At 38.6% G+C, this 27,827-nt stretch overlaps 1 protein-coding gene across 1 annotated transcript in view; it reads left to right on the top strand.

Moving 5' to 3' along the window:
* Window positions 1-27,827, top strand: part of CD109 (CD109 molecule) — a 135,971-nt gene that overhangs the window by 62,041 nt on the left and 46,103 nt on the right. Inside the window, exons 7-18 of the mRNA XM_044917212.1 lie at window positions 4,109-4,148; window positions 6,893-6,977; window positions 11,040-11,136; window positions 11,392-11,533; window positions 12,506-12,615; window positions 15,138-15,362; window positions 16,203-16,304; window positions 16,396-16,458; window positions 17,068-17,244; window positions 20,490-20,642; window positions 25,231-25,305; window positions 25,916-25,976. Of these exons, the coding sequence (XP_044773147.1) occupies window positions 4,109-4,148; window positions 6,893-6,977; window positions 11,040-11,136; window positions 11,392-11,533; window positions 12,506-12,615; window positions 15,138-15,362; window positions 16,203-16,304; window positions 16,396-16,458; window positions 17,068-17,244; window positions 20,490-20,642; window positions 25,231-25,305; window positions 25,916-25,976 (1,330 nt within the window). The remainder of the gene's footprint in view (window positions 1-4,108; window positions 4,149-6,892; window positions 6,978-11,039; window positions 11,137-11,391; window positions 11,534-12,505; window positions 12,616-15,137; window positions 15,363-16,202; window positions 16,305-16,395; window positions 16,459-17,067; window positions 17,245-20,489; window positions 20,643-25,230; window positions 25,306-25,915; window positions 25,977-27,827) is intronic.

The following is a 27,827-nucleotide window of genomic DNA, read 5'->3' as shown; positions in this document are numbered from 1 at the left end:
TCCCTGCTCAGCAGGGAGTCTGCTTCTCCCTCTGACCCTCCTCCCTCTCATGCTGTCTCTCATTCTCTCTCTCTCAAATAAATAAATAAAATCTTTAAAAAAAAATTAATTTTGAAAGACTAAAGAATCATGGTAAAAAAGCTATGAGTTCTATGTGCAGTATTCCCCTAGTGCTGGAGTTCTGCCGTTCTCATTGATCGGTAAACTTGGTCTTGGCTGGCTGTTCTCGCTGATCTTCTGGGGAGGGGCCTGTTGCCCTGGTTTCTAAATGTCTCTGCCGGAGGCGGAATTGCCCCGCCCTTGCCCCCTCCCGGCCAAGTAATCTGCTCAGGTTTGCTCTTTGGGGCTTTTGTTCCCTGCGAGCTTTCTGTACAGATCTGGAGGCGGAGAGTGAAGATGGCGGCCTCCCAATCTCCGCCCCGGAGGAGCCGAGAACTCGGGGCCCTGCTCCTCAGTGAGCCCCCAGAGAAAAGCCGTCAGTCACTCCCGTCTCCCCGGTCTCTGGCCGCACTCCGTGCTCACCCGGCCTGTGACCGCGCGTTTCTATCTCTGGCACCCGACCCCGGGTGGAGTCTCCAAACCCAGCAGATCCCTGCGGTGCACTCCCGCGCAGCTCCTCCTGGGGGAGGAAGGTGAGTCTCCCCGGATCTGCCGCTTGTTGGGTCCCTGCTGGAGGAGCAGTGGCCCGACTGTGCCCCGGATCATGGTTTATGGCAACCCCGAGCTGAGAGCCCGCGCCTCGGCTCCGTCTCTGCAGCCGGTTTCCCTGCTCCGATACCTGGGAGCTCTGCCGCACTCAGGCACCCCCAGTCTTTCTGTGACCCTGAGGGTCCTGAGACCACACTGTCCCGGGGGGTTCCACACCCGCTTAGCCACCAGAGTGACGTCCCTCGGCGGAGCAGACTTTTAAAAGTTCCGATTTTGTGCTCTGCGGCTCTATCACTTGCCAGAAGCGGCCGACACAGGCCCCTCCCCCGCTGTCTATCCTCCCGAATATCGCCTCGGATTCACTTCTCCGCACGTCCTACCTTCCAGAAAGTGGTCGCTTTTCTGATGAGAGAGTTGTTGCTCTTCTTTTCTTCGATCTCCTGTTGGGTTTGTAGGTGTTCAGAATGGTTTGATCCCTATGCAGCTGAATTCCTGAGAGGAGACGAAATCCAGGTCTCCTACTCCTCCGCCATCTTGCTCCGCCCCCAATTTATTTCTTGATTTGCATTTCACCACTTATAAACACCCTGGGAAAACCTCATCCAGTACAAAGCACCCTGTCAGCGCTCAGTTACAAAATGATTTCGTGATTTATTGGAACAATTGAAAATGACAGTGAAAAGAAGCACTTTTTTGCTGCTTTTTTTTTAGTGTTCCATGCAGTTGGCGTTTTCTACTCCTTGGCATTTATATTACTTCCATATACAGGGCAGAGAGTTAGGGTTACTCTGTGGGCCATTTGACAAATGGCTGTGTCTCTTCAGGGTTGTCTGATTCTTCTCATGAGAAGGTTATTTCAATTTCTGGGAGGAGATATTGTATGATAATTGAGGCTAAGCTGAGGAGCCCTGTAAGAACCAGCTTGGGGACAAGAATCCATTTGTCCATTCATTTATACATACATTCATTCAACAAACATTGAGGGCATGCTGAATTAGGTGCTGGGCCCCCAATGATTTCATAGTCTGTTCCAGGAGATGGATACTAAGCAGATAGTTATAATATATTGTGTTAAGTAAAACCATGCATGCTGATGAGCTCACTTAAGGGTCCAAAGAATGGGAAGAACATCAGGCTCAGGGTGGGTAGGGCCAACATTTCAGGAGCAGAAAGAGAAGACCACTAAGGAAACAAGGAAGGAATCAGAAAGATTCTTAGGAGTACCAAGAGAACAGAAGAGTTGAAAATGTTTATAGACTGAATGAAGGAGAAGGAGACAGTAAATAGATGGAAAATCCAGGAGTTATCAGGGATGATGAGTAATATAGGAATATAGGAAAATAGGAAGCAGGAAAGGAGAATTCATTTCAAATACAATTCATATAACTACTTATGTGTTAAACAAATAATTGCCTAAAACTTGGTTTCAAGGCTGTTGTTTAAAGTAGGCCCAAACAAATTAGTTTATTTCTTACATATGTCAAAGCTACTACTATTTACTTAATCTAACATATTTATTGAGCATTTTTTTGATATTAGACACTCTTAGGTTGGCACCTCAAGGGATGAACTATGAGGGATAAAAAAAATCCAGCATGGACCTAGCCCTTAAAGAACTTGCAGCAAGATAAACTACATACGTAAATATTTATGATACACTTTTTACAGGATGAAAAGAGAAGGAAGAACTAAAGAGCATGGAGGCTTAGAGTGCCGAGATTGCTTTTAGATTGGGGATTCAGGGAAGCAGTAATGTTTGAGCTAAGTCTTGGGAGATGAGTAGAGATGGAAGTATGTGTAGGTCAAGCTTAGGGGAGAATAGGAGCTGAAGCACAGTGCATGAAATTGCAGGACACTGTCAGTCATGCATTATTGCTCTTCACTATGTCTCTATCTCCTGACTGACCCTCCTATGCTGAAGACTGTAATTTACCTTTATAGAGCCTCATACGGTGTTTTGCCTGTAGTGCTCACTGAGTGTTTGCAATATGAGTTTAACTTGACGGAGACATCATCTTTGTCATGAAATTACTTATTCTATAGCATCACCTGTGCTGGCTTCAGGAATAAAGCAAAAACTAATTTAATGACCAGAATTCTGATGTTTATGAGTAAATAAGGAATACAGGTCGATTACCTTCTTGATTTGATTTTTGAGGATGACAAATCAGATTTATAAATGAACTGAAAGCATGTAATTTGTAACATTCCTATATAGGACATGAAAACAATTTAAGATAGAAGCCACAAATGTGTAGATTCTTAAGACTTTGATCAACACAATTTCTTTGGGATCTACTTTAAATGACATCATCGAGGTCAAGTTTTAGACAATTATTTTGTTGGCATGTAAGTGGTTACATTTGTTTTATACTTTGAAATGAACTCTGTCCTTTTAGGATTAAAAAATAACTTGTACAGTTGATTTAGATTAACAAAGGATGATTTTATTTTTATTTATTTATTTATTTTTAAAATATTTTATTTATTTATTTGACAGAGAGAGAGATAGCGAGAGCAGGAACACAAGCAGGGGGAGTAGGAGAGGGAGAAGCAGGCTTCCTGCCGATCAGGGAGCCCGATGCGGGGCTCGATCCCAGGACCCCGGGATCATGACCTGAGCCGAAGGCGGATGCTTAACGACTGAGCCACACAGGCAACCCAACAAAGGATGATTTTAAAAAAACTAATATTTTGTAGTTGCATCTGTGTATTTGCTTTGATAAACAGAGGGAATCAGATTTAGAATACAAATTTTATTAGTGGAACTACTTAGTGATTTCAAAGAGGTTCTATTTAATATGTTACTTATGGATTTAGGGTGGACAGAAATATGGGGAATTAGAAAAAATGAAATAATTATAGGCCACATATTTTCTTATTGATCTTAGAAAAAGAAATAATTAACAATATTTGTTAAAATAAGGTAGAATGTATTGTATTGTTTTAAGGTTTGCACAAGAAAATGGAAGGGAGATGTTGGTCCAAGATGATTTTGTATTTTTGATTATGTATAAATACTTGAATTATGTATAACTTTATTTTCTCCATTGGTTTTTTTGAGAGTGATATTCAAAACAAATTTGAAGTCATGGTTTGACACGTTTTATTCTTGCTTCATAAATTTCTGAACTATCTAATTTAATCTAGTTTTCATTTCACAAATAATGAAGTCAAATTAAGCAGTTTGTTCACATGATATGCGGTGAAATAGAGAGACAGGTCACCTTTTTATGTTAGTGAATTGACAAGAAAAACTCATGAAATCTCACAGGCTTCATGTCACAGATGACTAAAAATAAACTTCCACAAGTTAAAACTAACTGTTTTGCTCATTAAATCATTATAAATGCAATTAAAAATAATTCCCTAAATCTTTTTATGTAGGTAAGTAAGCAAGCAAAAATAGTTAAATAAGAACTCATATGTTTTCTTGTCTTTTTTTTCTTTCTCCTGATAGGACCAGACATATTATCAATCATTTCAGGTTTCAGAATATGGTAAGAGTTTTTCAATTTATTTTGAAAGAAAAAAATATTTGTTCCTTTCCACAGAGATAAGAGAAATTTCGAAGAGATATGTTATTTAAAGTAAAAATGCTAGTGAAGTACATTCCTGGTGTTTCTTACAGGCCTACCTAAATATATTTTTTCCTTTGTAAAAGATATAAAGGTCATTATAAAGAAAAATATAGGAAACAGATCACCTAGAGTCCCATTATGTGGACTCTCTTATGCATAATTTTTTTGTTTTTCTACTTTGTTGTGATCTTAACATATTTTAATTTTTGTAAATTTTTTTTTTAAGATTTTATTTATTTATTTGAGAGAGAGAATGAGACAGAGCATGAGAGAGGGGAGGGTCAGAGGGAGAAGCAGACTCGCCGCTGAGCAGGGAGCCCGATGCGGGACTCGATCCCGGGACTCCAGGATCATGACCTGAGCCGAAGGCAGTTGCTTAACCAACTGAGCCACTCAGGCGCCCTAATTTTTGTAATTTTTTTAAACATAACAGTTATTTCCCATATTTTTCATTTGGTTGGCTTTGGTAAAGACAGTCTGTTTGACTAGGGCAAATCCTCTTCTTGCAGGTGTCACATTTATATAACAGTTAGACATACATAGATAAAAACATCATGGCCCGATATTTTGTTGGTGGATGGAGAGGAAGGAAAGCTAAGAATAGGATCGCATCTATTAGTATAGGATCTGACTATTAGTTTTAATTTGGATGGCTGTTTTGAGGTTACGCATGAGCTTTTTCATTTGATTTGTGTCACTTTTTGACACTGTGTCTCATTCAGGCAACAGAAATTCTGGAAGGTAGTTTGTTTACGTCTTAGTGGCTCAGGGTCCACATATCTCATACAGCACCATCACTTCTAAGTCTCATGATCCACTAGAACAGGGATCAGCAAAATTTTTTTCCTAGAGAGGGTCAGATAGTAATATTTTAGGCTCTGTGGGCCATATGTCTCTGTCATAACTACTCAGCTTTGCTACTGTAGTAGGAAGTAGCCATCGACAATATGTAAGTGAATGTGGCTGTGATCCAGTGAAATTTTATTTATAGACACAGAAATGAAAGTTTCCTATAATTTTCACGTCATAAAATATTCTTCTTTTGATTTTTTTTCCCCCAACAAATTAAAAATGTAAAAACTATGCTTAGCTCATGATGGTTATCATTTACTAACCCCTGATCTGGAACCGTGTTGTTCAAATTGGGGGTCACTTACCACATGTAGCTATTGAGTGCTTGAAGTGTGGCTAATCCAAATGGAGATGTGCTCTAAGTGGGTAAACAATCAGATTTTGAAGACTTAGTAAAATAAAAAAATAAAAAAAAGAAAGAAAAATAGCTCATTAATAGTAATTTTTTATATTGAGTACATGTTGAAATGATAATATTTTAGGTATATGGCATCAAATAAAATATTACAAAATTTAATTTCACATGCTTCTTTTTACTTTTTAAATGTGGCTACTAGAAATTTAAAATTACACATGTGTCTCACATTTTATTGCTTTTGGACAGCCCTGATCTAGAAGAAGAAATCAGAGGTGGCCAAGGTTTTTATAGGCTATTTTCATTTCACATAGAGGTGGTGCTGGGTGATTATATGTTGTTGAATTGGATATGGGGGAGGTAGGGAATTGATTGCCAACCTATGATGTTTGAGGAGGGGACATTTGAATTCTTTGTTCTAAGGAAATTTCACCTCTGAGTGGATCATGTGGCTTTTTTGGCCCTCCAGTCCTAGATTTGTCTAGGACTATCTTGACATACAAAGGGCCTTTGGCCTGGTTTGGAACTGGAGGCCTGATCTATATTGTTGACCCATTGGCCTTCTTGATACATCTCTTGTGTTACTTGAATGGTGAGATGCTTTGTAATGAGACTGATCTATTTCTTTAGCTAGTGAAGTTTGAGAAAAAAATGTCTATAGACCGGAAGGATACAATTTTTTTTCACTCTGGTGGTATGCTTTATATCAAATAGTGTTCATATTTATAAAGTATTTCACATCTTAATTATATAAAGCTGACCAAAGTAGGGGTTTTTAACTTTGGGATTGCCTTCAGGAATCACTGTCACGCAAGAAAAGCATCATTACTTTGTAGCCGTATCTTAGTGATTAACTCAGAAATCCTACTACACAACTTTCTCTTCATAGCAATCCATTCCATTTGACTGTCACCAGATTCACCTTTGATTGTCTTGAAGAATAAGGATTCTGTATGACTACATATATGGTACCATGTAGAGGGAGAGTCTTGGGGCCCTAGGGTGTGCTTTTAGTAACCATGCTGGAGAGTAGTCCTAGGAAGAGGGCTGCTCTAGAAGCAACTGTTTACCACGTGATGTGGAAGTATTTTTAACAAGCAGTAAGGGAGCATTAATGAATGGGTGATGCCTGGCCTCCCACCATTCAGATGCCTTGGCTCAGGGTTCTGGATACAATATAGGTTCGACCGATGAGAAGCTTCCGTTGACACACATGTCCATAGTAACTGGTCCCCACTGTCACTGTCTAGTCATCAGCCTCGTAAGGGTTTCTCATTTTGGGTGAAATGAAGTGCTTTTCATCTGTGTGTTAATGTGTCTTTGGATTCTAAGGAATCTAAGTTCAAATAGTACCAATTGTCGACTTCTTTAGAACAATGTAGTCTTTATTTTGATAAGCTAAAAATGATAGGAAAATAGATTCTTTAAGATATTTACCCTTGCTTCTCTTTTCCAGTATTGCCCAAATTTGAAGTTACTTTGCAGACACCATTATATTGTTCTTTGAATTCCAGGAGCTTAAATGGTACTGTCATAGCAAAGTAAGTATCATTTTTTTTTATGGCTATCTACTGTTATAAAACTGACAAAGAGCTCATTATATACTCCAGAATATTAGCAGCATGTTCTGCTTATTAAAATACTGCAATGCGCAGGAAACAAATATCTGTAATAAATAATTAAGCACGGAACATGTCTGTACAGGTCTTTGTATCCACCTGCCTGCTTCCAAGCTGATCCAATCCTGAAATATTTCCCACAGACGAGTATCTTTCTGATACTAGTCAGGGGATTTACATTATAGATTGTTCCAGATTTAAAAAAAAAGTTGTATCTTTGGGGCGCCTGGGTGGCTCAGATGGTTAAGCGTCTGCCTTCGGCTCAGGTCATGATCTCAGGGTCCTGGGATCGAGTCCTGCATCCGGCTCCCTGCTCCGCGGGAAGCCTGCTTCTCCCTCTGCCTCTCTCTCTCTGTCTCTAATGAATAAATAAATAAAAAATCTTTAAAAAAAAAAAAGTTGTATCTTTATCCCTCATTCAGCTGACATGGATCGAGGCTACTTACCTCTTCTTCAAACTTAAATTTTTTTCTGTCCATAATGGAGGTTGAATCTTGGGGGAGGATTTTGGTTATCTTATTGCAGTTAGCAAACAAGTAAGGAGTTCACCCTCCTTGTCATTTCAATGGATGTATACGGAGAGATTCCAGCCCACGTGTATGATAGATGTATCATGGCTCTCATGATTTTGATCCACTGGCTTGACCAGCATAGCGTTTCATTTTGTGGAGGCAAAAAGCATCCTCAGAGTCCCAGACTACCAGTTCTCAAAAGTGTAGGCTGGAGTTATTCCAGGCCTGATCTTATGTAGCTTTCATTTTTGATGTGTGAATAGCTGTGCTTTGGTTCCTGAAATTTATTTAGTTTCAGAATTCATTTATAATAGTTGATAAACACTGGACTCCCTCTCACTGCTTTCTCATTGCCATATTCCTCTCTTGGTGAGGGTTTGTGGTAGTGGCAAGTGATGGGCAGTGAGTCTCCTGATGGGAGCAGCCCATAGACAAAACATTGTGAAGACTCCTGCTTCAGATTTTATTTGGCAAAAAAACCCACAAACAAACAAGCAAACAAACAAAAAACATGTAAAACCCCTGCAACACAAAGGCAAAAATGTGTCTACAGTTTATATACCAACTTAGTTTTCTGCCTGTGTTCAACTAAGAGGTGGCTTCCAATATGAATTTGGGTACTGTGGATGGATTTATGTTTTAGAAAATACATAAATGCCTGCATTTTACATAATTATTATCCTGCCCTTGATCTGAGCTGAAGGCTAAGGATTCTGTCTGGGTTTTATTTTGAGTTCTTTGACTAGAGTTTATAAAACAGTGAGTGCAAATCCACACAAACCATTAGTGTCCTCATGGATTGGGTTGAGTATGGATACCTTCTTTGCTTCTGGTTTTTGGTTTTCAGGGCTGTCCCAGGGATTCACTACAATCAGTTAAAACAGTGATTCTTAAACTCTGGTAACTCTTCAGAAAGTTTTATATACAACTTTGGGGGGATGTGGATCCCCTGGTATCCTCCTCCCTGCTAGCCCTGTAAGAACTCTTATAGGAGCATCTCTTTACTTGCTAGATGGGATGCTGCCCATTCACGAATTGCTTAATAAAGCCAATTAGATTTAAAAAAAAAAGAACCCTCATAGTTTCATCTGGATTCTCATTTGTTGAGCCTCTTCGAAATACTAATGGCTGAGAACAACATGACCATTGTGATGACCCCTGGTATTTCTTTAGCATTCACCACATTGTACTTGCATCATTTTCCTTGGGACCTGTGCTGGTCAAGGTTCCACAGGAGAAGTAAAGCCAGTAGGAGATGTATATTAAGAGGTTGTTGGAAGGAATTGGCTTACATGATTGTGGGGGGCTGGCTTACTTTCACATTGAGGATATACTTTACATCTTTGTAACAGATTAAGGAAATCTTTTGACCAGCAGAGACTTTTATCAGTCTATAAAAATTGGCATAGACCTATTCTATAAATACTGTGTCCCAGAAAAGATGGAGATGTTGATGAGGATGATGATCCAAGAGTGGATAATAAACGGTTTGGGCTTTTCTTTTGCTAGTAGCCATCTGTCCCATCAAGGCATAGTTAAGGTGAAGAGCATTGCTGTAAATTTCCCAGAGAAGAAGGTTAACAGTCTCTTTTTGGTTTTGAAATCTTTAACTGAGATGAATAAAAATCTGCATTTGTTTATTGGCTTTGATGTGAACATCTGCTCACTATTCCCACCTCATTAAAATGATAGACTCTTTTTCCACTAACCACAGAGGGTTCTAGAGGATTGTAAAGAAAATAACATAGCACACATCTAGTTATTTCTATCTATTCTGCAGACAGTAAAATCTAAACAAATATTCTTTAGGCTAAGGTTTATTTAAATATATTTATTATTTGATGAGACATTTGTATTTTGGAAATGACATGGAAAAAAGGTGGGAGAAACATGAATTATACTGGCAGGTTCAGTTTTTTAGGTGCCATTTTGTAAACCTTTTGTGCTATGACTATTTAAAAAAATTCTTGTTTTGTTAATGGTAATATCCTAGAATATGCTTGATTTGCTTTTTAAAATGTTATTCATAACTCATGAATCGTTGAACACTACAACAAAAACTTATGATGTACTATATGTTGGCTAACTGAACATAATGAAAAATAAAAAAAATTTGTCAAACTATTATTTTCTGAATCATTAGTTTATTCCACATGCTCCCAGATTTATTTAGGACAATAATTGTCAGTAACCTTGTTTCATAATTATTATAATCAGCTTGAGGCAAAGAAAGCTAAATCTGCTTCACATTTAAACAAAAATAAAAAATATTTGTGTCTGAGAATACATTAAATTATGTCTGGATTTTCAAGCCCCCGTACTATCATGTGATAGAACTCTTAAAATATAATGTTCTGGTATCCTTATGCATTTATTTAATCTTTAACAAGATACAAGAACTGTTAAGTTTCGAGGACTCTCTTTTGAATGAATGAATTTGGTGCTGAAGTTGCTGACCAGGGTTTCCACTAACTTTACTATTTTCGTTTGGAAGGCAATACATTTGAAAATATATTTGTTTTATTCTCCTTAATTTGGAATGTACTATATCATTGGCTTTTGAATTGAGTTGATCCAGATGAGGGGCTGTTTCTGTGTTCAACTAATGGATTCAGGAAGCAGGAGTCTACTGTTAGATTTATAGAGTGCAAAGCAAAATTGACTTCCACATTTGGCTGAGCATTTATTACACAATAGAAATGGAAGGAACCCAGGAAACACATTTAAAAAAGGCTTTTTGGCAGTAAAATGGTTTACCAAAGATTGCCTCTCTTTTTCACATGAAGAGATTTTCCCATCAGGAGAGAGGATAAAATTAATACATAGAATGTAAAGCAGCAGAGAGGAGATTTGACTCAAGAAGATAATTTTGATACTATGGATAAAAAAATTACTCTTCTTTTACATTTTTCTGCACAAATCCAAGTTTTGATAGCCATGAGCACAGTTGGCGCCCCAGTGTATTGTCTAATAAACCCTTCTGGTTAATATTGGAACATGCAACAGTGGGTCTTGGTGATTGCAATTTCAACTACCATTTAAAAATGTTCAAAAGCTGCGAAGTGTCCTGGGCATGCTGTTAAAGGACCAGTCTAGATTTCTAGGAATAAAACATTTTTGTAACTTAAAAAAAAAATCTTTGGACAGGAAACTGCACTTGCAGTTTCTCTGGAGTGTCTAAAATGGTTAGAGGTAAAATATGTATTATGAACTGTTTTGAAGTATTGTAATTAAAAGTCTTCTCATTTTGGAGACTTAATTTCAAGGATCATCATTTATTAATGATATTCCTAGCTGTGATTAGTTTTAAAAATTTGCAGTGAGAGTATTTTTAAAAATATAATTCTTTTAAGTTGGATTGCCAGTATATGCTATTGAAAGTAGTATTTTCTTTTTTTTTGAAAGTAATATTTTCATGTGCTATTTTGATAATATCAAGTTGAAAATGTAAAAAAAATATATCATTTTTCAGGTATACATATGGGAAGCCAGTGAAAGGAGATGTAACACTTACATTTTTACCTTTATCCTTTTGGGGCATGAAGAAAAATATTACAAAAAATTTTAAGGTAACTTTTACAGAGATCTTATAACTTCTAATGGGGAAACACTGTAAGTATACTTTTACTAGAAATAAGATTTCATACTGAATTAACAAAGAATTGAGTGTAAGAAAAATCAAGAGTTTTCTAAAATTGGACAAATGGGAATCTACTCATTTATACTCCAGAGCCATCATATTTTTGTGACTTAGTTTGAATTTTATTTCTAAAATTTGAATTGCTAAAGTGAAGAATAAAATTGAATTATTTTGAACAAAACAGATAAATGGATCTGCAAACTTCTCTTTTAATGATGAAGAGATGAAAAAAGTAATGGATTTTTCAGAAGGGCTTTCTGAACACATGTATCTGTCTTCCCCTGGGCCGGTAGAAATTTTAGCCACAGTGACAGAATCACTTACAGGTTTGTAGACTTTGAAGTGAAGGTAAAGCTATTTATGTGGTGCTGCTCTCTCTCCTTTCTTATTATAACTTGCACATTCATTTGGGAGCCTTTCTAAAGATGCTACTTAATTCTGAAATTGTCATGATTGTTAATTAGTGTCAGTTGCAGAGTGTTTTCATTATGAAGGGGAAACTTCTTTTCTTTCTTTCTTTTAATTTTAATTTTAAATTTTGGGGGGAAATACCTTTTTCTACCACAGTCTGTGCTTCAACCACATGGAATAGGTATTTGTAATTTCCTCCATTTCTGCTTTCTTTTCAACCTGGAAACTACATGGCAAGTCCTACCTTTTCAGCTAACTAACCACCTTCTGTTTTTTTGTTTTTTTTAAATCATTTAACATCGGGGTGCCTGGGTGGCTCAGTTGGTTAAGCGACTGCCTTCGGCTCAGGTCGTGATCCTGGAGTCCCGAGATCGAGTCCCGCATCAGGCTCCCTGCTCGGCGGGGAGTCTGCTTCTCCCTCTGACCCTCCCCCCCCCCATGCTCTCTCTCTCTGTCTCATTCTCTCTCTCAAATAAATAAATAAAATCTTTAAAAAAAAATAAATCATTTAACATCTTCTGAGCTCTTGTCTGCTCATGGACAGTTTTCTTTTTCAAGAATAAAATAAAGGTTAATTGCTTGGATCTTTCTGTTGTTATCCACAGCTTTCACCAAACCTCGAAAGAGCAAAAAATGATTCAGTCGGTGGCCTTAATCTGCAGTGTCCATGTTATGGATGGGCATAGCGGTAGTGGTGCTTAGAGGGGTTCATGGAGGCTGTAAGAGAACTGTATGGTTCTCGTTATGACCAAGCCACTGTGGGAATGAGGCTTCTGTGCCCCATTAACTCCTTGGGGAAGTAGCTTAGATAGATAGAAAACTTTGGTGATAGAAGCTGTTGGTGAAGTATAACATTTGGTTTCTAAATGGTGCAATTTCCAAAACAGGTATCTCAAGAAATGCAAGCTCTAATGTATTTTTCAAGCAACATGATTACATCATTGAATTTTTTGATTATGCTACTGTCTTGAAACCATCTCTCAACTTCACAGCCACTGTAAGTTGGCGTGTTTATTAATGATCTAAAGCAACAAGTTCAGTTTAATGAAACAGAATGGCAGATAATATTTTCAGCGCTTTTCAAAAAAAAAAAATTAAGGGGCGCCTGGGTGGCTCAGTTGGTTAAGCCGCTGCCTTCGGTTCAGGTCATGACCTCAGGGTCCTGGGATCGAGCCCCGCATCAGGCTCCCTGCTCCACCTCGGTGGGAGGCCTGCTTCTCCCTCTCCCACTCCCCCTGCTGGTGTTCCCTCTCTCACTGTCTCTCTCTCTCTGTCAAATAAATAAAATCTTAAAAAAAAAAAAATTAAGCCCAAAGTAGATAAATTACTTTTCCCCCTTAGTTATATGAAGTATGTAGAATTGTTCCCAAATGACCTTTGTCTAAGTTTTCTTAAAAAGGTGGTCTCCAACAAAAGTTATTTTTCTCAAAATTTATTTAATAAGGAATTTAAGTTAGATTTGGATTGCTACATTGAAGCTTTTATAAATATCTTGAAAGAATTAGGTGTTAGTCAAAAAATTTCAATTTCAGTTTGATTTTCATAATGACTAATTTTAGTTCTAGCAAAGATGTTGCATTAAAAATTATCAACAAATCTCTCTCTCTCTTTTTTTTTCCTTGAGTTAACACTTACTGAGTGAATTTTGACAATGTGCAAGGCAGGGTGCTGGGTGGGGCTTACAGAGCTAAGAAGAACCCAGTCTCTACCCTGGATTCACAGTTTTGTGATGGTGACAAGTCATACACACAAGTATGACTTAAAGCAGGATAAGGTCACTGTCATGCATACATTTCTGTAGTGATTTAAAGCAGGGGTTGGCAAACTTCTTCTACAAAGGACTAGATAGTAAATATTTTTAGCTTTGTGGGATATATGGTCTCCGTGACATCTACCCAACTCTGCCATTGTAGCATGAAAGAAGTCTTTACTACTTTGTAGCCAGGTCAGGGTGGCTGTGTTCCAATAAAACTTTTATTTACAAAAAGACTGGATTCAGCTTTCCTGCCTGCCATAGTTAGTTCACTGACCTCTGGTTTAAAGAAAGAGGGTATGACTTCTTATTGAATGGATCAAGAGAAATTTTAGATAGTTTCTGATTTCAAATATAATTTAGTTTGAAAAAGGAAGAAAAAGACCCTTGAGGCTGCAAATGGTAACTTCGAAATGAGAGTCTGGGAGGAAGAGTTGGCTTTGGGATAGGGATGAGGGTCATTAAAGGATGCTTTACGGAAGGGTAAATTTAAGCTATTTGTTAAAAGATCAGTAGGATATTATTTTTTTCAAAGATTTTATTCATTTATTTATTTTAGAGAGAGAGAGAGAGCGAGTGAATGTGCGTGTGAGCCAGGGGAGGAGCAGAGGGGGAGGGAATAAGAAGGGTAAAGAATCTCAAGCAGACTCCACGCTGAGTGTGAGTGTGACTCGGGGTTTGATCCCATGACCCTGAAATCATGACCTGAGCCGAAACCAAGAGTCGGACCCTTAACCAACTGAGGCACTCAGGTGCCCAAAATCAGTAGGATTTTAAATGTTTGTTGTGGGGATGGGAGATGGGGAGCAAGATGAGCTGAGACAAGGCAAGAGCCCTGCTTGGCAAGTTCAGGTGCATTCACCTAGATCAGTACAATTGTAGCAGGGAGTTTGTGTCTGGGAGTGGTGAGAGAGAAAAGAGGAGGCAACGTGTGGGGAGTTGTCAAGGATCCTAAATGACACATGCATGTTTTTGAACTTTATGCTCTAGGCAGTGAAGAGCCTGGGAGCCTTATGAATGTGGGAGGGGTATGGCAAAAGTGGTATTCCAGGGAGATGGTTGGGGGCTGTGTGTAGGAGGATGGCTGCAGCCCAGGTGTGAGGTGGCGAGGAAGCTCCAGGGGGGGCGGGGATGTGCAAGTGGAGAGGACACAAGAGAGAAGTACAAGACTTGGTATATATTGGATTTGGGAGGTGGGTATAGGGAGGGGAAACTGAGAAATGTGAAGTCTGGCAGAATTGTGGTGTTAGCAAAAATAGGAGAGGCAAGATGGTTGCTCAGTTATAGATGCACTGAATTTGAGTTGACAGGGATATTTAAGTAGAAATTTCCTGCAAGTGGAAATTGGAGGTGTTGAGTATGAGCTCCAGAGCAAGGTGAGGAAAGCAGTAGGAGTGCTGAGATCTTTGAGAAAAAGAGAAGCACAGATAACTGATAATTTAGCCTTGACAAATTCCCACGTTTAGGGAGAGGAAGGTGGAACCCAAAAAAGACACTGTGAAGATGCAGAAAGAGGGCTCTGAAATAAAGAAGGTTCTTGTGGAGCCATGGAAGGCAAGAGAAGCCAAACTATCAAGAAGGGAATGGTCAGTGGTGTTGAAAGCCTTCTAGAGAGAGACTACTTCATCTGGAAGTTAGGGTGCTACCAACAGTTTTTGAGAATTCAGTTTCATTGGAATAGCACAGATGGGGACTGGATTCAACTGAACTTAAAACCTTTGCTTTTCTTGTTACCTGTTTTTAAAATGTTGTGTTTTGACAATTAGGTAAAGGTAACCCGTGCTGATGGCAATCGACTGACTTTTGAAGAAAGAAGAAATAATGTAGTTATAACAGTGACACAGAAAAATTCTTCTGAGTACTGGAGCAGATGGGACAGTAGAAACCAGGAAACAGAAGCTGTCCAGATCATAAATTATACCCTCCCCCAAAATGGAATCTTTAAGATTGAATTCCCAATCCTGGATGATTCCAGTGAGCTACAGTTGAAGGTACCATCTGTTTCTCATCATTGTCTTACTACAACAAGATCATTGAAATTGTAATCTCATGGTAGGCACTCAAACCATTAGAGGTCAAAGTGCACAGGAAGTAGGAAGTAAACACATGTTTCTATTTAAAAAAATGGAGGAAAGCGTTATAAGCAGTTTAGTAACAGTGGCTGAGGGGTGGACCAAATGCGTCCTTGTAGATTCATTTTGAAGAACACAGTAAAATATAGCGCTCTGAAGATATGATGAAGAAGCTCCTCAGATTCCCAGCCTAGGTTGGTTTTCAATCACTTGAAAGTATATTTTGGCAGGAGCTGAAATGAAAGAGGAAAATATTTTTTTAAACCTATACTCCTTTGCTGAGCTCTTTCTCAGAGTGGCTCATCTGAGACACCCCAACCATTCCTGCTATCTTTCTTTTCATTGCCACAGGTTTGGTCCTTTGAGTGTTACTCTGACTACTGGTAGATACATGGGTTGGTCTGATTTCTTGCTTGTAAATGAATTCTGTGTTGTGGAGAGAGGGAAAGGAGTTCTTTCTCATTTTGTCCTCTCTTGTCATAGTGTTTCTTGATAATGTACTTTTATTTCTGAAATAAGTTAGGACTATGCTTTTTCCTCTTAGATTATGGTGATGAAGACACTCTTCTGTGTTTTAAAGCTGTCACTTTCTTTATAATATAAGCTATAAAGTGAAGATCCAATGTCTGGGGAACATTTTTTTTTGCAAGAAAAAAGTAGAAGTGAATTTGCTTTTCAGGAATTGTTCAAAATATAGTATTCTTTCTCAGGGTGTTACTGAAGATTAAAATTTATAGCTCCCTTTTCTTCTGTTAATAGGCCTCTTTTCTTAATAGTGTGAGTAGCATGGCAGTTCATGGTATGTTTAAGTCTCCCAGTAAGACATACATCCAGCTAAAGACAAGAGATGAAAATATAAAGGTAATGCTTACAATCACTTACAATTACAGTATAATTGTACTCTTTTGCCATTCATATGTGTTTATTAAATAAGTTTTTTTTTCCCCCCTAGGTGGGATCACCTTTTGAGTTGGTGGTTAGTGGCAACAAGCGATTGAAGGAGTTAAGCTATATGGTAATCTCTTATAGAATTTAAATTTATTATTTGTTATAGGATCATCGAGAATGATATCTACCTTATGTCTGTACTCACTAATTTTTAAAATTCAGTCTTATATCCTTTAGCCTGCCCTTTTTATATTGTAATCAAAATTTCTTTTTTCTTCCTTCACCTGTATTTGCATTTCCAACTTAAGATGGATAATTAAATCTTGCAATCTGTTTAAAATTTAAATTTCTATCAGATAATCCATCTAAATTTATTGTAGAAAATTACAAAGTATGAGAAAAACAAAACAAAACAAAACAAAACAAACTTGCTACCCATAGCCTTGAATTTTGCTCATCCGGCTCTCCCCAGTGGTGCTCTATATTTCTCCTGCTCAAAAATAGATTCTTGACTGTGAAGGTACTGTTGTCTCAATCAGTATTTCTTTATCTTATCCTTTTCTGTTTCCTAGCTTGTCCTTTCCATGTTGATCAGGGAAGTTTCCTTGCATTCAGAAAGGCTTGAAGTTGGTTTAAGTCAACGATTTGTGTGTATGGTTGAAATTACTATGATTGTAGCTGCAGTTGAGATTCTTATTAGCTTTGGCATAAAATGGAACTCTTCTCTTGTTTTCAGGTAGTATCCAGGGGACAGTTGGTGGCTGTAGGCAAGCAAAATTCAACAACCTTCTCTTTAACACCCGAAAATTCTTGGGCTCCAAAAGCCTGTATTATTGTGTATTATATTGAAGATGATGGGGAAATTATAAATGATGTTCTCAAAATTCCTGTTCAGCTTGTTTTTAAAAATAAGGTAAGATTTAAGGTAATGATGTTAGAAGAAAACTTCACCTTAGTGAAGTCTGAGAATATTAGTATTTCTTTAGAAAAGTATCACTAAACAAAATTGGTTAGAGATTTATGTTCATTTCCAGAACTATGGTTAAACCTCTTCATATTGTTACTACATATGTATTTTCACATGTGGAATTATCGGGCAGTGTGGGTCTTATTTGTAAGTTATGATTCTTGGCTTTAAGACTTTAACTTAATTCCATGAGGCTGTTTCAGGATTTCTCAAATGGTGGAGTCGATATTGCTCTAGCGTGGAATTCCAGAGGCGATTCTAGAATTTGTGTGGTTTTGATATTGGCGTGAGAGTGAAATGAAGGGTGTGGGAGGGAGGGAGGCCGTCAGCAGTGATATGTGGAAGCAGAGCCCAGGTTTGGTTTATCCATTTTATCAGCCTGGAAACTCACCCCGGACAGATTTACAGTAAGCTTGGCTACCTGGCATGTGGAGATCTGTGTGGAGTTTGGTCTCCAAAAGCACCAGGGATTTGTATAGCTTAGGGCATATAGCTTGTTTAGGAAACCTCCTTGAACCCCAACTTTGAAAAGTAAGCTGGCTGCAAGAGTGCCTGGTGGAATTGAATCATCTCACGTATAATAAAATGAGCCATTGTTCTCACTGAAAGCTAGCTGCCTTCTCAGTTCATTTTAAACAAAATAATCATTGTTTAAAAGTATTGATTGTGGGGTACAATTCCTTTGATAGCATTCCTGTTTGCTTAATTTGTTAAAATTCTGAGAGGTTGCAGTAGTCATCTTCGCATTTTGTCAATGATGGTTAACTAACTCTGGTTGTCAAGATAAAATACAAACCTCTATTTTTCATTTTATAAAGAATTTTTTCAAAGACAGTGCTATCTTCTGTTATTTTTAGAGCACGGATTGACAGAGATGAATTTTAAAGTAGGAGTCAGGCTTAGATAAGGAGGCGTACATCTTTGAGAGTAAGGCCAAGTATTAAAAAAGTTAGTGTAAGAGGTTATTGGCTTTGAGGAAGTGGAGTGTATAAATAGCATAATTCCAAGAAATTTCTTAGATATGAAAGATAAGAAATATAGTTTCAGCTATATTTGCAAAAATATATTTCTCTGCCTTTTTTTTTCTTTTAAAGTAATCTCTACACCCAACACGGGGCTCGAACGTATAACCCCAAGATCAAGAGTCACATGTTGTACTGACTGAGCCAGCCAGGCACCACTCTTTCTTTACTTTTCATATAATGTTTATTACATTACTCACAAAGAAACTATAAATTTGAAAAGAGGTTATATTTAAGCAAGAGAAAATTAGTGAGTCTTTTTTTTAAAAATTTTTTTATTCTTATGTTAATCCCCATACATTACATCATTAGTTTTAGATGAAGTGTTCCATGATTCATTGTTTGTGCATAACACCCAGTGCTCCATGCAGAATGTGCCCTCCTCAATACCCATCACCAGGCTAACCCATCCTCCCACCCCCCTCCCCTCTAGAACCCTCAGTTTGTTTTTCAGAGTCCATTGTCTCTCATGGTTCGTCTTAGTGAGTCTTTTTGATGTTCAGTAATGACTGTGGAATAAATGGATAGGATGTGGAAAGCACAAAAGATGGAGGTTTAGAAATCGTCCATACGCAAGTATATCTTGAAGCCATGGGGTCTCGGAGGTACAGAGTTAGAGTGAGAAGTGCAAGTTTGGAACATGTTGCTCTCCTCCCCTTCCTTTTGGGTATAGGTGGAGAAACTTAAACTAAAAGTAAACTAGATAATAGTTTTATAAAATATTTCACTGGACAAGTTGAACAGGCAAGTCTTTATTCAAGACTATTGCAGTAGGGGGAGAGAGATTGAGCTCAACTTCACTGAAACAAAAGGCAGGAGAGTTTTAAGCAGAGGATGAGCTTGTGGAAAAGTCCTGGAGGACATCAAGGGGAGATTGGTCAATGTGATTAGGCCATCTGTGTTTGCTAACTGGCAAGGTATAAGTTAGGCTCCTGTCCTCCACAGAGACGGAAAGATCCATCAGGGACTCTGTTTTTTTGGTGACTACATTTCAAAGGATTGACTCTCAGGTCCTTGAGAAAGACAGTCCTGGGCTGTAAAACTGTCAAGAGGCTGGGAGAAGACTTACATTTCAAAGGGGCAGAGAAAGAATTTACAGTTGCAAGTTTTCTAAAGTAAATGCTGTAAGAAAAGGGAGTATCAGGGGCTAATGATCAGGAAGAAGCCTGTCTGATGTTTAGTCAAGCCGAGGGGAACATGAAGGCCATCTTGGTCAGGAGATACAGTCACTGCATCAGTGGCCTATTGAAATAGAGCTAGACGGGATGCCTGGGTGGCTCAGTCATTAAGCATCTGCCTTCAGCTCAGGTCATGATCCCAGGGTCCTGGGATCGAGCCCCGCATCGGGCTCCCTGCTCAGCGGGAGGCCTGCTTCTCCCTCTCCCACTCCCCCTGCTTGTGTTCCCTCTCTCGCTGTGTCTCTCTCTGTCAAATAAATAAATAAAATCTTAAAAAAAAAAAAAAAAGAAATAGAGCTAGACAAGATGAACATTCCTAGTAGGAAGGAGCCTCATGACAAAGCCATTCAGTTTCACCCTGTTGAGATGACTGAGGCTCTTTAAGGAGTACTAGCTAGGACCATGCTTTGATGAATGTAATGAACACAGGATGTTCAGGTGGCCATGGAGACATAGAGCATTGGGCCTAACTAGTGTTTGGTCTGTTCACCTCCTCCCTTGGAAAGACATCCCCCTGCTCCCAGCCCAGGCAGTTCTGTGAGTCCCCAGGGGAGCTCTCACTTGACTCACTTCTAAGTTCAGGTGACCAGCATGTGAGCATCTCTGGTTTCTTTCCTCTTCCCTGTTCCTCCTCCAGGATCCTGGCCTTCCCCAGGTGTCCCAGAGAACACTGCTGCCTTCTCTTTAACATTGGCTGGAGGCTGAGGGGTGTGGGATGGAGGAAGGGAAGAGGAGAGGTAGAGAAATGAAGGCTAAATCAGATTTATGCCACTGTGGGAGGTTCTATGACTTGTAAACACCATTAATAAATTTTTTTTTAAAAAATTCTTTCCCTGTAGAAGGCTTATGTATGGTTTTAGAATGATCCCTCAGTCAAGGCAAATGGAGAATCTTTGCTAGATTTTGAGACACTGAACTGATGTTGGTAAGACATGTAAGTAATGCTTTTTAAAAAGTCAAATAAATCAGTCCTGTTTTATCCCTTTCTTAGATAAAGCTGTTTTGGAGTAAAGCTCATGCTGAACCATCTGAGAAAGTCTCTCTTAGGATCTCTGTGACACAGCCAGACTCGACAGTTGGGATTGTAGCCGTTGACAAAAGCGTGAATCTGATGAATGTCTCAAATGATATTACAATGGAAAATGTGAGTTTAGCTATTTTTTTCTTACAAAAATACATGTTTAAAGAGCAAAAAGGAAACCTTATTGCATTACCTCAAATATCTAAAGGGAATTTCATTAGTTCCTCTTAAGTATAAGTCAGTCATCAGTAAAGCTTCCAAATAAAAAGGATTTGCATTCTGGTTGTTATGTTGGAAAGAGGCTGCATGTGGTGAAGTGTCTTTGCTGTCTTAGATGAGAGATGCCATCTAGAGTTTTCCCTCATTTTCATGCTGTATTTGAATTTAAGACTCTCGAGAAAGTACTAGGAAATTGACTTGTATAATTTTGGATGACACTGGAGAAGATAGCTTTAGATAATTTTGAAGTAGTTTCTGTTTTGGTTATACATAATGGTTATATATAATTACAGTCTTATTGAATCAGGAATTTGTAGTATATTGAGGGAGTGAAATCATGTTAATCTGCAGAAAACTTATAAACCAAGAAATATATAAATATCTAGTGTTACATAAGCTAATCCCCTATTCATTAATAATTTCATTTTTATTTGTAAGCTCTTGATATATCCTTGTGTGCCATTGTCAGTTGAAATCTAGATTGTATAATCTAGGTCCATTAATTGATTAAGTATAGTGATTAACAACATATAGGAGGAAAGATATAAATGTTTAGGCTAATTTGGTCATCTTGTTGTAAATTAATCCACTTGACAAATATTATATATAATTTTCAGTCTATAAAGCTAATTTTTCTAAATGCCCCCCCTTTTTTTTTAAAGGTTTTATTTATTTATTTGATAGAGAGACACAGCGAGAGAGGGAACCCAAGCAGGGGGAGTGGGAGATGCAGAAGCAGGCTTCCCGCTGATTGGGGAGCCTGATGCGGGGCTCGATCCCAGGACCCTGGGGTCACGACCTGAGCCCAAGGCAGACGCTTAAGGACTGAGCCACACAGGCACCCCTCTAAATCCCCCCCTTTTAAAAAAAACTCCTTTAAAGCTGGTTGGTCATTTTTTTTCTCTTGACTTTTTAAAAATTCACATTATTCTAAAAAGTCTATAGCATTTTGCATTTGATTTAACTGAATTTAGTAATATCTCTCATTTAATGGGTTTCTAAATTCTTAAATCTATTATTTCATTTTTGTTTCCCTGTGTATGTATGCACGCACGTGCGCACACACACACAAACACACACACACACACACACACACACACACTAGTTGGGTGACCTGGAGAAAATTCATCTCTCTGAGCCCCAGTTTCTTTATTTCTAAAATGCATAATAATAGGGGCGCCTGGGTGGCTCAGTCGTTAAGCGTCTGCCTTCGGCTCAGGTCATGATCCCAGGGTCCTGGGATCGAGCCCCGCATCGGGCTCCCTGCTCAATGGAGAGCCTGCTTCTCCCTCTCCCACTCCCCCTGCCTCTGTTCTCTCTCTCGCTGTGCCTCTCTCTGTCAAATAAATAAATAAAATCTTTAAAAAAAAACCCAAAATAAGAACCTTTAATAAAAAAAAAAAGAGAGAGAGAAGGGTCAAGCTCCAGGGACTAGAGAACTACTCTTGATCCTCCCTGTGTGCTGTTGGCTTTTATTCAGTGTTTTACTTTTAAGCTCTTAGGGAAAAGCATCACCAAGAAGAGGCAGTCTCTTAAGATTATGATCCAGCAGCCCTGAGAATTTGGAGGACAAGAGGAAGAGTGAATGCTTGGGGCCATGGGTCTGTGCCCAGGTTTTCCTCAGTTTGTCCCACCAGAAGGGCAGAGGTGCTGACTGGTATTATCTGCCTGACACTCTGCAACAGGTAGTGCAGACTGCTGCTACAGCTGCCGATTTGGGCAGTGCAAGTGCAAGCCATGATGGTCCTGACGCTACCCCGGGGAAAGAAGCAAGAGCAGAATTCAAAAACCTTTTCCTCAGACTGTCTGCCTCTCGCACTTTCTGCCACCCACTTCCTCCCAACACACCAATTCAAGATATCCTTCACTCTTCCCAGGGTTTTCTCATACCACTCATCTCAGTTTCCTACTTGCTTTTATTGTTTCTCCAGAGTTGGCTCTGGGGGAGGGTGTCAGGAGCCCGTAGTGATAGACCATTGTGGTTTCTTTTGTTCTTGTTAAATTTATAAGTGGTGCTGAGAACACCTTGGGAAAATTTAAGTGTGCTAGATCTTCCAGAAATAATTTCAGACACCAGCCTTTGCTGTAGCTTTGGCAATGCCTTTTTATTGAGCCACTGAGAAAAGGAGAATTTCTTTTTGAGATAGATGTTTCTTCCTGGATAATTCCATTGATTCACACGGGAGTGTCAGCAGAAGGTGATCTTGCGTGCATTTGTGTTCCGTAGCAGAGTGTGAGTCATGGGCCTAAAACCTTTTCTCTCCGTTATGTCCGGCTCTGGCCCCATTGCCTGTAGTTGGGCTGACTGTATTTGCCAGCTTGCTGAGATATAATATCCTGTTTTCTCGTTCTATTGTTTTCTTCTTGATGCTGGCACCATGTTTGCTTACCATGGATGTAGCAGTGGTGGTGGTTAGCATGGCGGAAACAGTGTATGCACGTGTTTAATTTTAGTATGTTGTATGGTGATTAACATAACATAATAAAAAAAAAGAAAAGAAAAAGAAATAAACGGTGTGTTTTTTAAACTTGTGCTTAGAATCTTTCATGATTTTTATTCCTGCCTTCTTCTTAATTTGTCTGGTTAATGCTAATGTTAATAAGGGAGATGCATTGGAATAGTTACCAAAAAGGGTATCATATCTTAACTTTTTTAATGTGGTGAAATATATATAACATAAAATTTGCCATTTTAACCATTTAAAAAAGACAATTCAGTGGCATTAATTACTTTCATTATGTTGTACAACCATCATCACTATCTGTTTCTGAAACTTTTTCATCACTCCAAGCAGAGACTCTGTAACCATGAAGTGGTAACCCTCCATTTCCCCCTTTCCCCACACCCCAGCAACCTCTAATCTACTTCTGTCTTTGTGAATTTGCCTAGTCTAGATATTTCATGTAAGTGGAATCATACAAAGTTTTTCCTTCTGTGTCTACCTTCTTTCACTTAGCTTAAGGTTTTCAGGGTTCATCCATGTTGTAGCATCTATTGGAACTTTCTTTCTTTTTATGGCTGCATAATATACAATTGTATGTATCTACCACATTTTGTGTATCCATTCTTCTCTTGATAGACATTTAAGTTGTTTCTGTCTTTTGGCTTATGTGACTCATGCTGCAATGAACCCTTGGCATGCACGGATCTCTTTGAGTCCCTGTTCTTTTCAGTATATACATGGGAATGGAACTGCCAGGTCATTTTTTTTATTTTTAAGATTTTATTTATTTATTTGATAGAGAGAGACACACCGAGAGAGGGAACACAAGCAGGCGGAGTGTGAGAGGGAGAAGCAGGCTTCCCGCGGAGCAGGGAGCCCGATGCGGGACTTGATCCCAGGACCGTGGGATCGTGACCTGAGCGGAAGGCAGATGCTTAACAACTGAGCCACCCAGGCGCCCCGCCAAGTCATATTCTAATCTGTGTTTAGCTTTTTTAGGACCTGCCAGCTTCACTCACTCTTTAACCTATTTTATTCACTCTTGCTAGCAAGGAATGCTGTTCTTAAAAAAATAGCATTGCTAATGTGATCATGTAAATATTTCAATATTGAAAACACTTTCCTTGATGTAATTTGCATTATCTTGATTATCAATGAGGTTGAATAATTTGCATTTCTTTTTTTGTGAATTGCCTCTTTTTGTTATTTTAAAAAATGTAGTTAACTGACATTTGCAGCACTTATATTAACCATCAGATTTAACCCATTTATCTGCCAAAAGTATGGGCTGTTTTCAATGCTGACCCCTATGTGTTGGTTTAGTCATCCAGTGACATTTAAGTTCTTTCTGGGCAAAGCTCAAGCATACACTTTTTTTTTAAAGATTTATTTATTTTATTTATTTGTTTTTAAAAAGATTTAATTTATTTATTTTGAGAGAGAGAGAGAGCACACACAAGAGAGGGAGGGGCAGAGAGAGAGGGAGAAGCAGACTCCCCACTGAGCAGGGAGCTGGGACCTGAGCCGAAGGCAGACACTTAACCGACTGAGCCACTCAGGTGCCCCTATTTATTTATTTATTTTAGAGAGAGAAAAAGAGAGAGAGCGAGAGAGAGAAAGAGAGTGCATGCGCATGTGAGCAAGTAGGGGGAGGGGCAGAGGGATTAGAGAATCCATAAGCAGACTCCCTGCCGAGTGTGGAGATTGGCGCAGGGCTCGATGCCAGGACCCTGAGATCATGACCTGAGCTGAAACCAGGAGTTGGCTGCTTAACCGACTGAACCACCCAGTCGCCTCTCAAGCATACACTTCTTAGGAACTCTCGATTACTAAACAGAGTAAAAATAAGTTAAAAGAAGAAATGTATTTTTAGCTGATTGAATCATGAACAAGGCATTCAAATATTCTTTATTCCTCCATTTGTGTCATTTTCAAATTAGATAAGCTTGTGGGCTGTGTGTTACCTAAGTAACATACAAGGAGTATGGCAGAGGGCAGAACAGGTTGATACGATTCAATTCATTCCATATATTTTATCTTCTCCTTAGGTGGTCCATGAGTTGGAACTTTATAACACAGGATATTATTTAGGCATGTTCATGAATTCTTTTGCAGTTTTTCAGGTATGTTTAGTTTGTTACATAATTTGAAAAGATATTAATATCTTTTACTATTGCAAACACTTTCAGAATTAATTATCTGAATAATGAAATGTTAACCTTTTATTAAATATGTTGGTGAAGTGCAGCGTGTTATATAAGTGTAATTTGAAATGGAAAGATAATCATCCTTCTAGTTTTAAAAGCAAATGGAAAACGTGTGTGTGTGTGTGTTCTGTGTATAGAGGGAGAGAGAATGCTCATGTACATATGTAAATTCTCAAAAATGAGATAGAGTAAAAAAAACTTTCACATTTGCATAAAAACAAATGAACAAGAGTGAGTTAAGAGTATGGGAAACTGCTGTGACATTTTACAGAGCATTTAAACTTGAACCATGAGAGACGATGGACCCTGAAAAACAAACTGGGCGTTCTAGAGGGGAGGGGGGGTGGGAGGATGGGTTAGCCTGGTGGTGGGTATTGAGGAGGGCACGTTCTGCATGGAGCACTGGGTGTTATATGCAAACAATGAATCATGGAACACTACATCAAAAACTAATGATGTAATGTATGGTGATATAACATTAAAAAAAAGCATGTAAAAAAACGAAAATTAAAATTTTTCTTTCTAGGAATGTGGCCTCTGGGTATTGACAGATGCAAACCTTTTGAAGGATTACATTGATGGTGTTTGTAAGTAAAACCTGGCAATGTGCTTTTAAAGTATTTAAATCTCTCATCTCAGGTATTTAAAATTACTTATATAGGTATGAATACTTTCTGGTTGGACGTGGATATTATGATTTTCATTTTCTGTTCTCTTATCCTAAAGTCTTGGCATTTAATGTACATCTGAGCCATGACATGGAATGTTTGTCTGGGCTTCTATCTAGATTTTTGAAATGAATGCTTTCCATTTGCTCTCTGTAGTTCTTTGAGATGGTTATATTTTTGGACACATTGGAAGATCCTGTGCTTCCAATTTGTATGGCAAACTGTGCTATTATTTTGGAATTAGATAAAAGGAGCAACGTATTTTTGAAACATTTTTGTTCTCCAGCTTTTTGATGCTCACCTAGAATATAATGCCGTAAAGTATGCTGGTGCGTGCGTGTGTGTGCGTGCACACACACGCACGCACACACTCACGTGCACATGTCTCATCAGTCTGAGTTCTTCCTGGGAGGGGTCACATCTGTACATTTCCCTGTATTGCTAAATAGAGTTGCCACCCAACTAATAATAAGTGTGCTTTTAGGAAGAAGTCAAAATGTTTTGGCTGGAGGAAGTGTATAAATGAGAATGGTTAACTCTAGAAGTTGTTCTCTTTTTTTCAGGTAACCTTATGCTAATGTCACAGTTTCTATCCCTGAATTCCCTATTCCTGTCAGGTATAAGCCCCACACTAAGCCCACTGGATACCCGAGCCTCTATCCTGAAGCTAAAAAGATAATTTTATAGCCTTAAAAATTTTATGAAGTCATTATGATCTCTATGTATTAAAGACAATATGATACAGTTATTTTCTTCATATAATAATCCATCCTAGACATCTTCTAAGCAATCTGTCTTTTTCCATTCTCTCTTTGTCGGTATCAGCTTTTATCCATCTTTGTTCATCTTTACTGATCAAATCCTGATTTCCACTGTAATACTCATTCTGTTGCTAGTAATACTTATTGTATCCTTTACCTTTCCTGAGAACTTTCTTCTACCTTTTTCCCCCCTATAACAGAAGAAACTTGATGCTCTTACTAGCATACTGTGTCTTTAGAAACCTTCTCAGGTGACTGACATTTATTTTTCTGCTTCTCTTCTGGATCAGGATTCCTAAGTCCATAGTGTTCAGTGTTATCTTGACTACTTCAAGATCACTGTTCAGCAACCCTCAGTTAAAAACCGTTTATCATTTGAAGCTCAAAAATTTCAATTATAGTTCCTTCAATCAACCTTTAGGTCCCCTACTTTCCCTTTATCTCTGTATACATTGATGACTCTCACAAAAGATTCAAAGTCTTACTCCTGTTGTCATCCTGGGGATTTGACTGTCAGTGTGGTTGATCCATCTAATGTGTACTATCTTGCAGTCACCACGATGGCATCAGTAGTTACCCAAGGTCATTTTATCACGGGAACACTGCTCTACTTTTAAAATTTCAAATGCCTATCCTTCTACCTTGTAGGTTCCTTCACTCCCTTAAGTTTATCAGATGTTTTGCATTTTATTTTATTTTTTTAAGATTTTATTTACTTATTTGAGAGAGAGAGAGAAAGAGAGAGCATGAACTGGGGGAAGGGGCAGAAGCAGAGGGAGAAGCAGGCTCCCCGCTGAGCAGGGAGCCTGATGCGGGACTCGGTCCCAGGACCCTGGGATCATGACCTGAGCCGAAGGCAACGCTTAACCGACAGAGCCACCCAGGTGCCCCTGTTTGCATTTTATTTTGAAATAATTTTAGACTTACAGAAAAGTTGGGAAAAAAAAATAGAAGTAGGTGATAGTAATAGAAAGAAAGCTTTTAGTGGAATGTGGGTCAGGATGCAGTG

Source organism: Neomonachus schauinslandi, chromosome 8 (genome assembly GCF_002201575.2).
Source record: "Neomonachus schauinslandi chromosome 8, ASM220157v2, whole genome shotgun sequence".
In the NCBI taxonomy this organism is placed as follows: Eukaryota; Metazoa; Chordata; class Mammalia; order Carnivora; family Phocidae; genus Neomonachus; species Neomonachus schauinslandi.
Note: the sequence above shows the minus strand (reverse complement) of the source record. Positions and strands in the feature narration are given on the sequence as shown.